The sequence below is a fragment of the Labrus mixtus genome, chromosome 8 (genome assembly GCF_963584025.1).
Source record: "Labrus mixtus chromosome 8, fLabMix1.1, whole genome shotgun sequence".
Classification (NCBI taxonomy): Eukaryota; Metazoa; Chordata; class Actinopteri; order Labriformes; family Labridae; genus Labrus; species Labrus mixtus.
This window is the reverse complement of record NC_083619.1, coordinates 15,230,263-15,241,640: the sequence shown is the minus strand read 5'-3', so window position 1 is coordinate 15,241,640 and position 11,378 is coordinate 15,230,263. Positions and strand designations below refer to the sequence as shown.

Here is an 11,378-nt window from a genome sequence, read left to right as displayed (position 1 = left end):
ACCACGGAGAGCTCTCCCTGTCAGTGGGTGAGGGAGGAGGGGAGGGGGTTGAGTGGGTGGGCACACTTAGAGGGGGCCAAGTGAAAAGAGCAGGGGAGGAAGGAGGAGATGAGGGGGGGGGGGGGGGGGGGGGTGAGTGGGAGGAGTCACAAGGTTGCCAGGGTGTGACCTCATTAGACACAACCTCCTCTTCCCCCGGCAACCACTGCGCTCCCTCTCCCCAGCTACCCCCCACCTTCCCCCCTCTCTCTTACAGCTCGTAAACAAGACCACGACACAAAAACACTTGCAGTGGATACACCGTGTTGCTCTCATGTGCATTCATTACATGTACAGTAGTTAAAACAAAGCAAGAAAAAAAACATAGGGGAGCAAATGCATGGAAGCAAAACACACAAAAAGGGAAAACAACACTTTGCAATTTCCAATACACACACATTGACATGCTGATGCCACATTATAATATGTTTGCATAAACAAACAAAGCAAGCATCTTAGAAAAGGGACTTGTTCCCAGTGGTCACAAATATAATGGGGATGAAAGCAGGGACAGAGTTGAGTATGAGTTGTGTGTTATTCAGGGGGCTACTGCAGCTTCTGATTGTCTGTCTAGGGAGCGAGTATTGGTTTCAGCAGTGCTGTGGGTTGTTTATGTGGAGGGAGCGCCTGGTATATGGTGCAAAAGCAGGGGTGGGGTGGGGGGTGGGGGTGAGTAGTGCTGGTGAGGGTGGATGGGGGGGGCTTACTCGGATGGATTAACACCGTCGACACAAAAGGATTAGGGAGCAGAGATCTGTTGTTTTTATCAACCCTTCCCTCCATTTCCCTTAACCCCCCTCTCTCCCACCTCCCTCACTTTCCCCCCTCCCTCTATTAGTGGAGGTGTCTCGCACTTTACAGGGGGTTAAAAAAAAAGGGATGCTGGTGTAGGAGTAGGAAATGGGGGGAACTAAATCAGTTTTCACAAAAATGTGGTAGTCGGTTTAAAGCAGAGATGGGATAATGGTGTTGTTAAAAATAAAGCAAGGGTTCCAGGAGCCAAAAATGGAGCAACAACGGACTGGTGGGTTCAGCCAGGTTAGGGATGAATCACTGTGCTGGATCACATATGATTATAAAAAGAGGCATCTGTTTTGGAATTATGACAGCAAAGGTCATTTGGAGGCCTCTTTTGATAATCATATCCAATACAATAATAGAATGAACGTTTGGAGAGTGGGGGAGAAAAGGTACAATAGGGTTGAGATAGACTGTATTTCCCTTCACCCCACCTCTCTTATAACAGCATGCCACATGCCATAAAAAGCTGATTGCTATCATCTCACTGAGATAAAATGCCCTGTCAAAAAGGTAGTCACCCCCTTTTTCTGCCTATTGTGGGGAATTGGTCGACTGGTCAGGCACAAAGCAAGTCACTCTATCCAGACCAACTCAGCACACGCACCCATGCACATGCACATATACACAAAGGGCCCCGGCTGACCCCGTGTGTGCAATCTCAAAGGAAGTATTTAGATCCCATCAGAGTTCAATGAACACAGACATTGAGGAAATCCCAGAGGTGAATGGGTTAAACACACTTTACCACCTTTGTGCACAACAGTACTTTGTTTTGTGAACAGTGGTGGACTCTCCCTGAGGGACAGAATGGAGGGTGAAATCTGAAAGAAAAAAAGCCTGTAACTTTTCCATGCACACACGCTCACAGACAAAGACTCGCATACAGAGAAAAGGGCATTCAAACTGCCTGAATACATTATGAAAATAAGGTCTCACTTTATTCAAATTAATTAGGATTATGCTGATGATAATCAAGTTATAGTTGCTGAGCTAGCGCTCAGTTACTGCAATCTTATGGGCTTCAAATGGCCAATGATTGGAGGGCTATTACAATTTGGTGGTCAGAAAATCTCACTAATGCATTTGCTGTACTTACATGCCACAAGAATGTATCAAGGCAATCTGTCATTTGGTCATGAAACATTCAACAACATCAGCAATTCATGTATTTAGTTGACCACTGAGACACTAATGACTGTTTACAAATACAGCCCAACACAGCCTGTAGCAGAGACATGGTACTCTGTTCTATCATGCAAGCAATGATGCTGTATTGATCCACTGCTGTAACAGGCTAATGAAGAGTCCATAAAAACCATTTTACCAATCAATTAAATGCCGCTCAGGCAACAGAGTCCTTAATAAATAATTGACCTCACATACAATGTTTCCTTAATTGGGATTTGTTGCCTTCAATGATTGTAAATGTAAATGCTGGGAGGAGCATTAGTCTTAATGGTACTCTGTATTCTGTCCTCCATGGGAGTGTCACGCAGGTAAGGATATGACAGACAGTGGCACTGAAGATGTCAGACTCTCATTAAAGATGCAGCACGGCTTACTTCCACTCCCCACATCTCCATCTGAGAGAAATGGAGCATAAGGTTCTAGCTTTGGCCAGCAATTTGCAGACATTTGACCACTCAATGTTGCATGTATGCATGCTGGTATAGTAAATGTATGCATTGCACAACATGCCCTATTTAGAAATCTCTGAAGGCAAGATACAGCATATTACTTATAAAGATTTTTTTAACCAAATCTTATCCAAGTATTCCTTAGATTTCAGCAGCACAGCATGAGGTAATGTTCAACTTAATCGAGCCTCCCAACACTCATTTATCACCACTTCTTTTCCTCCAGAGATGTCAAGCTGAGGCATGTCTCTAAAGACCACCCTTCACACTTCCCGCTGTTTCCCCTAGACAGACAGGTGAAAATAGGAGACGGAATAGCGTAATCTCTCAAACAGGCAGTTGAGGGCTCCAATCTTGGGGGTTTAACCCCACATAAACCTCTTAAATCTCCAGTTTAGAGGGTCAGAACTGATGGCCTGAAGCCCCCAAAGAGTGTCCACTAACAACTGGACTCAGACACAGCATGAAGGCACATAATGAAGGATCCCCTCCAGGTCAAAGAATCGGCTGGCCTTAAATGGCATCCGAGGAGACAGTGTTAATGACCATTTAAAGACGGTTAGCATGGGGATGTAATAAACCAATCCTGTGCTAATGCCAGGTTCTATGTTAAACTACACGGATGCTGTTGACTGATGACGCTTTATAATGCTTGCTGGCTGTAGAGAAATCTATCTGTCAACTCAGATAGGAAAACATAATAAATTATTATGACCATTGTCACCTTGAAACTTGTTTTACTGTGTACAGAAAACTTAACCTGCATTTATAAACAAGCACGATAACTAGGGTTGAATTTTTAACTTGGGTTATTGGCACCATCTGCTGACCAACTATAGAAGTGCATATATTTCAGACAATGAAATTGTTTTCTGTTGTTTCATGGTTGTAAAAAAGCATGAAATGACTCTCTTGAAGCATGAGCATCATGTGTTCTCGTTATATAAATATCTCTGGTAAAGAAATACTGTTCACTCTCTAGTTATTGCTAATCAAATGTTTCCTATCTTCTACTACTAAAATACTTCCTCTCTCAATGATATGCCAGTTTATTATAATTTGTGTTTTTGTGGTGCAGTAATCAAGATGTGGTACACATAATCACAATTCCTTGCTTCACATTTGACTGAGAACCTACACAGACATTATCATAATGTTAATCTGAAATAAGAAACAAAGGGAGCACAGTACAGTAAAGTAGCCTACTTTTGAATGTGGCCTTAAGAGCTAAAGCAAGAATGAGTGAAGAAGTAAGCTATAGCCTATCTGTCTGACTGGAAACTTTGTAAATCATCAAATGATGAGGCAGAGTTAAAGCCAGAGGAAAAAGAATAGTTAAAGATTGTGTTTCTTGCTGGTCAGTGAGGTTGAGGCCCAGGGCCACCACACAGAAACACTATTGCTGCAGCTTGTGATCTCCCCAGTCTGATTATTATCTTCTCTGTGGTCTCAAGAGCAAATTCGTCAAATTCAGTCTTACATTGCTTTTTTTGTTTTTGTTTTTTTCAAATCTAGCAAAGCTGACATAGGCTACTTTCACTAACTGGGGGAATTAAATAAATATGAAATGCATAAATAAATAAATACGTTTTAAACAAGTACCCTAAATACAATTTGAAAATACCTATTAAATATAAAAGAGCATATAAAACTAAACTTGAAAATAAAACTAAATAAAGGGTCATTTAAAGAGGAAAGAGCACCCAAATAGGATGAAGAAAAGAAATGAGCAAACTAAAACAGAGATATCAATTAATGTAACATTTTATTTAACAGTGGCCAGATATCTTGGTGGGTTATCACCAGTGGTGTTAAATGTCGATGTTACTTTTTAGCCCAGCACAGTTTTTAGCAATTGCACTATTTCTACAAGTTTTAATCCGAATCAAAGTTTAGTTCATGCTAGTCCGCCCAACTATCTGACAGTGTCTGTTAGCTATCATGGCTCTCTTACCTTTGCTACAAACAGTTCTTGACAGGCAGGGGCGATTTTAGGATCTTTAGGGGTGCTCAGCTCTTCTGAAAAAAAAAAAAAGAAGAGACATGTAGAGTTCCTGTTCAATCCTGCTAAACCCCTCACTTCATGAACAAGAAATACTTTCCTGCATGTATATTTTATTAACATTAATAGTAACATAACGTTGCATGAGTTTTACACCACACAAATATTGTTTGGAGATGAAAGGAGGAATATGCCGATTTTGCAAAAGTATTCAATTCATGCTGGTATTAGGCTAATAGCCTATTGAATTATTATTTGTATGTTATTTTGTAAGAAATGAAGCATAATAGGTATTTCTACTCATTGTTGAGCCATACTGTAATGCCAATACCTTCAGACTATTATATCAAAGTTTTGAATGCATGGCTTTAACATATTTATTTCCTTTTTTATTTCAAATGTATTCAACCGGGAAATCTCATTGGGATAAATTGTCAAGCCACTCACCTACCGTCCTAAGATTCACACAGCTCTAAACTTTCCTTAAAAAAAGAGTCAAAGGAGCAACATGTAAGTCTGACATCTAGCGTTTAAAATGGGTACTGCAGTCCAAATTCTAAAACATTGACAAGAGCTGTATTTAACCAGGTGTTCTACGTTCTGACCTCTCCATTTTTCAAAAGCCTCTCCAATATGTATCCCAGTGGTCTTGCTCTATGACATGAACATTCCCTGCCATAAACCTACACTTCTTGTCTGAATAGACTTTTTAGAAAAATTAAAATGAAATACTATGAAATATAGTCATGTTTTCAAAGGAATATTTGTTTATTATTTCTTATTTTTAAATGTTTTTTTTTCAACTTAATGTCTCTTAAATCCTATATGTTTACATATTTCATACTTAATTGTATGTTTTTTTCCCTCTGTAATGACGCTTTTGATGTATGGTGTGAATCACTTTGAATTTCCTTGTTGCTGAAATGTTTCTATATAAATAAACCTTCCTTGGCTTCCCCTCTTTGGTGTGTTTTACATGTTTGCTTGATGGTATCTCCACGATGACAGTAATTTCATAAACACATCACTTTTATTTACCACTTTGTGATCTCACTTTTACGATAGACGCTGGTTTACTACCCAGCGTTACTTAAAGTTCAGCTGGAATCTGTCATTCACCAGCTGTAATCAGAAGTCAACAAAATAAAGTTATGCAAATGAACAAATAAGACATTTACTGCAGGGGGCTCTGGAGGCTAATGGGCAGCAGCCTCCATGTTATAAATCCTGTCTCAGCCTCACTTTCAGTCAACCTAACGACAGGCTAAGAGATGGAGCTGCGGCAGGTTTTAAGCATTATGGCAAACCGTTACATTGTTCATAAAATCAAAACTTCAGCCTCAAGCAGACCCTCGACAAACTGCTGGATTTTGCACTCCGCATCAGGTTAATCTTTCACCACCAGAGGTTGCTGTTTGGTGTCGATGTATAATGAAGCTTTTTTTCCCCCACAATGAATATATTTCTTCCCCAAGAGCTGCAATACAATTTTAGCATGTACAGGAAGAAGGTGCCCCAGGTGCCTGAAGAAAACGCTCTCAAGTCCTGGTTGCAGACTGTTTATAATCGAGGCCCACGGACTGTGCACAGATTTGTAAAACTATATGCACAGTTTACAAATTCATGCACACAGTCTGGGAAACCTAGAATGGATTTGCAACAACTTTTCATCATTTTCTTATCTGAGCCTTGCATGGCTCAGTCCAAATCTGTTTGCAGAGTTTATCAAATCATTGCACATGGATTTGTAAACCGTGGGAACAGATTTACAAAGGATTTTTTTTTGTGTGTGTCATTTTATGTTGTTGGGCTCATTACAAAAACTTGAACTAAGCCAATATCTGGGGTGGGTTTTTTTTCTCCAAATGTTTAATCGAGTTATCCAGCTATAGTGGCATCCGCCTCAGTGCATTTACCTATTATGGAGGTGAACCCAAGTTCTTTTATCCAGCAGGTGATTTATTTTCTTTGGGGTTGTTTGGACAATACATGTAGAATAGAAATCACTCCAAAAGGAATGCCACCTTACATTAAGTTACTCATAAAAATGCTTAACATGCTTATGAAATGCTTACAGCTCATACAAGCCCCTATTTAATTCAAGCAAATGTTTTCAAGCTTCAGGGTTTTACAACCTGGATCTTGATAATTCACTTGACTATTTGCATTAAACATGTGGATGTTCTAATTAAAATCGTATCTGCCTTCTAGGGATGGAAGAAAATCTGAGAGCATGCAACCTCCGCACTTTTATGTGCATGAACCCCTGCTGAGGGCCCTCTTCAGGTGAGTTGAGACTAAGCCCAGAAGAAGTATATCTAATTTGAACTGACAGCTGTTCAGTCAAGATGCAGTGGAAAATAGAAGGCCGAATACCCCTTGACTCTGCTGGTCCAGAGGATGCTTCATAGATATGCAGAGGGAGAACAACATGACTGCTGCAGGTGCCTCAAAACTGGTAACTACTTGGTACTTAGGCTGAGTATCTTTAAAAAAAAAAAAAAAAAGTGCCAATCGGATACCCTGACATCAGAAAATTTGTCAGATTATCTAGATATTTTTTTAACTAACTGTCCAAATCTGCACAATGAAAAGTTAGGGACATACAGCCTGCTCTACTTCACATCTCAACAGCCTGTATTAGTAGTAGTTCCTGTAGTAGTGGGCGAGAGCACCCTCTACTAGATTGCTTGAAATAAGAATGTCGCGACCAGCTGGTGCTGGCATCATAAGGACTCAGACGGACATTGCTACTTATATCTATAGTGTTTAGTCATTGTAGACACTCCTGAAGGCCTTTTAGTCAAACTACACAACACTAACAGCTGTAAATCCATAGAGATTTGCTATCAACCACAGCTGTTTAGCTACCATGTTGTTGTTTTAGGTTCTAAACTTCATTGTACAGCACTTTGGTCATATTATGTTGTTTATAAATTTGCTACAAATACATTTGGATTGTATTATTTTCAAACCATGAAGAAGGGCTGATGTCAGTCTCTTCCCTGTTCAAAGTTCGTAAAGTGTATACTGAGGCATCAGCTGTTAAGTGTGTTATGAATATCCTGAGGTGAATGGCTCCTTGTGCAAGCAGAGGTTTTTGGTTGACACACACACTCAAGTCTTTTAAATTATGTCAATTGTCATTGCTATGCTGTGCTTTTACTTGCTTTTAGTTCTACATATTATTACAGTAACAATGGCCTTTTGTCTTTTGCTGTGTAAACCACATGTGAATAGTATGCCATTAAGACAATGCTATCTCAATATAAGAGAGGTAATGTGGTTACATTGTAAGGAATTAATGCAAAAACACTTGGTGTACTCTAATATTTACTTACCTGTCATTTGTTGGAAAAAATGGGCTTGTCAAATTACTTTTCTGTAATGAATTGTCTTGGTTACATTGTCTTCTAAAGCCTTGCAGTCTGCATGTGGATTCTTACATGTTCCTTAAACAGCTCTGTTCTTCACCTAAATGTATATCTTAAATCAATCCAAATGACTAAACACAACTTCTGTAAAACATAATGACATGAACATTATGTGATATAACAGTTTATATTGATGATTGTGAAGCCTTAAAGGAGCTTTTTGACGTTGTAAAAAAGGCCATGGTGTAAAACTATGGGGTGAAAGATCACGTTTTACAATGGTTGCATTTTGCCATGCATTTTGTCCAGTAGATGGCAGTGATGTTTATGAAATAATTTGGCTTCCCCTTGGAGCGCAAGATTGTAGTGAGAATAAGTTGCCACTCAAATGTCTCTGTATTCTGAAAACTATTATTCTAAATTGACTGTACTGACCCAAAGAGATAGAAGTCTATGTGCCTAGTGCATGACCTCATCCTCACAAGTCTTGATGAAGACTAAACAGGCATGAGATAGAAAATGATGAAGGTGAGGGTTTGATTAAAAGAGTGATTTGTAGATACGAAAATAGGCCCTATCCAAGAAGTGGTTAATTTTTCATGCAATTCATAATATTTCATTTTATATTCTAACGGAATGGAGATCTGTTTTGTTTTTTTCCAGAGTGAAAAAAAAAGTTGAAGAAAATCATATCATGATGCAAATGCTTTCCCTAAAATCATTTTTTTTTTTTTAAATATAATATCAAGTTGTTTTGTTACAGCATCTTCAGATGTTCTCAGGATTATGACAAAGTACCTCCCTTCAGGGTTATTATATTGAGTTTGAGTTGGGGCACTTAGCTGAAGTAAACAGAGAGGGAGGGGAGTGCGCGAGGCTTTGGAAACAGGCATGCAGACAGCCGACCACTGCAAAGTGTTGAGCGCGGGACAGGCTGGCTTCAGCCCACACACCACTCTTCCTCTATCCGAGAGAAGACTCTGAAGCTCTGCTGTGAGGCGCTCACACTCATCCCAACCAATAATGTGAGACTAAGACGGAAACGTTTGTCAAATGTTTAAACTCATCGTCGCTTCATTGTACTCCAGCGGCGTCCGTTTCCAACACTGTCACACAGTTTACTGTCAGTAGGCTATCCACGAGGATACCAGGTGTGTGATGCGGCAATGTCCCGAGGAGTATGCCCACGCGTGGACTCTTGCGGATCCATTTGGATTTGGTCGGCGATCATATTTGCGGTGGTTGTGATCGACGCGGATGCGTACAGTTGTCATGAAGTGAGGACTGCTTTCCAGCTGCGACAGGTCGGGCCGCTGCACCGCGTACCGGAGACACCTGGCACAGGTGAGCCAGTGGGTTTGGCACCTCCAAGTGAAGAGCACTTAGGCTAAAGCGCACTGCAACTACCATAGATTGAGCCAAACAGAAGTCACACAAGTAGCCTACCTTACACCACAATCATAGCGATTTTAGGAAAACATAAACTGTTTTTATGACTAGCCTACATATATATTGCTTCTGTCAAAAACCCACGTGACTCAGTAAACAATTATTTGAAGTGGTCTCCATAAAACAAATAAACAAGTGACAGCAGGGAGAGATTTAAATGTTGAGAGACAGAGCAGATAATTTGGCCTGGTACATTTTTAAAGTAATCTATGTTGTTCATATAATCTGTGTTGGTTAAACATATTTCTGAAGTCTTTTATAAAGTACCAATCTCTGATGTTATATTTGTGGGATACTATTGATTATTATCAATTATGATATGTATGCTAAACAATATAGCATATTGACATATTAGAACTGATCATGAAGCAAGGGATTTATGGCTCCACTTGCTTTTAAGCACATTTTTGTATATGCATTTTATGTTCCTTGTACTTTTATTTCTCCCCAAACGCAACTGTATAGAAATACTGTTAGTATTTTAATGGTACATGTTTAAATTATTCTGTTTGGTTATATAATATTAAAGCTGCTTGATTTTTCTTCACAAATTGCAGATGAACATGCCACCCAGCTGTTTATCATAAAGCAGTCTGTTTGGAGAGATTAAACAATTATTTTGCACTTTTTTTGGCAAAAAGCCAAACAGCACATTCACAAGCTGCTGAGATAAGCGTTCTGAGCCAGAGAAAGTCTAGTGTGATGCAGAGGACCCATTTGGTATAATCTCTATGGATACAGAGGCTCCAATATTTCGTCAACAATAGGGAATTTACAATGTTTATGTTGTTTTGCAAAAGGCTTTATATCATGAGGCCACTTTAAATACTTGGGCTGGCATTGGCTTTTTAGCCTGCAAGCACTTGGGTCAGAAATCAATCTTTATTTCAATCAATCAAACTTTATTTGTATCGCACCAATTCACAACAAATGTTATAGTGAGACACTTTTCAAAAAGTCGTTGAAAGACCTTACTCATTGTTATGTTACAGATACCCAATTTTAATCCCAAATGAGCACAACACTAAGCAACATTTATCAAAGTTACAGAGGCAAGAAAAAACTTCCTTTTAAGACGCAGAAATCTTGTGCAAAACCAGGCTCATGGTGAACAGCCACAATAATAAGCATACATTCTTTTAAGAGTTCCATTGATAAATGTTTTTGCAGCTCTGCAGACATAGTTGAACTATTAAAAAAAAATCTGGGAACTATGATAGTTAGTTTGTCGATATGAGGTGCTGTGCTTTCTTCCTGCGCACGGAGGAGAAGTTGTTTAATGAGGACGAACACTGGCCCCAAATCTGTTTTGGAGGAAAATCACATTTTAAATGCATGTAGACTTTGGATCAACTATGCTAGTTTTGCTTGAAAGTTATTCTACAGTGCAAACATAGTCGCACGCTTCATCACGGTTATCTGTGAGTCTTTAATCCTTAGAGATATATCGATGATTTCAGTTTTTTCCTCATGAATACTCTTACACCCACAGGCATACGATGACAACTATCTCTATGACTCTTGCTCAGAATTCTTGCTGCATAGTGTCACATGCAGGTTGGTGGAAGCTTAAGTATCACCCAGCCTGAGTCTACATGCTTTAACAGGGAGAAGAGCAATAGATAGCTGAGTGGGAAACATACCTAGAGGTGCATCCAAACCACTTGATATGTTTGTTTAGCAGGGTATCGCTACTAGCAACAGGGCATGTCAATTTCCAGTCTGGAGCGAGACTTGGATGACAAGGTTCAGAGCGTTGGAAGAAGCTACAGTAGAGTGTGTCCGCCTTAAATCGCAGCTTCTGAGCAGTATCTCATCTTACAATGAGAAAACAGAAGTACACAGTACAGTGGGAGTGGTGTGCAATAGCCTTTACTTGTAATACATTTACTTCCCCCACATTTGTATTTGATTCTGTCTCACCCACTATCTAACCTTAACATTTTGGGGCTGATGTAATCCAGATACAGACAGTGGCACTTCATTTTGGACCTTTAACTGATAAAAATATTTGTGTTTGCTTACAAGGTGTGATGAACTGCATTTCTGTTCATTTTCCCTCCACCACCCTTCTTT

General features: G+C 39.6%; 1 protein-coding gene across 2 annotated transcripts in view; it reads left to right on the top strand.

The window, feature by feature from the left end:
- Nucleotides 1-8,739: 8,739 nt before the first annotated feature.
- The window catches only part of LOC132979103 (glypican-5-like), a 95,892-nt gene continuing 93,253 nt past the window's right edge, over nt 8,740-11,378 (top strand). For both annotated transcript variants that reach the window (XM_061044622.1, XM_061044621.1), the window contains exon 1: nt 8,740-9,197. In XM_061044622.1, coding sequence (XP_060900605.1) covers nt 9,020-9,197 — 178 coding nt within the window. In that variant the 5' untranslated portion in view covers nt 8,740-9,019. The remainder of the gene's footprint in view (nt 9,198-11,378) is intronic.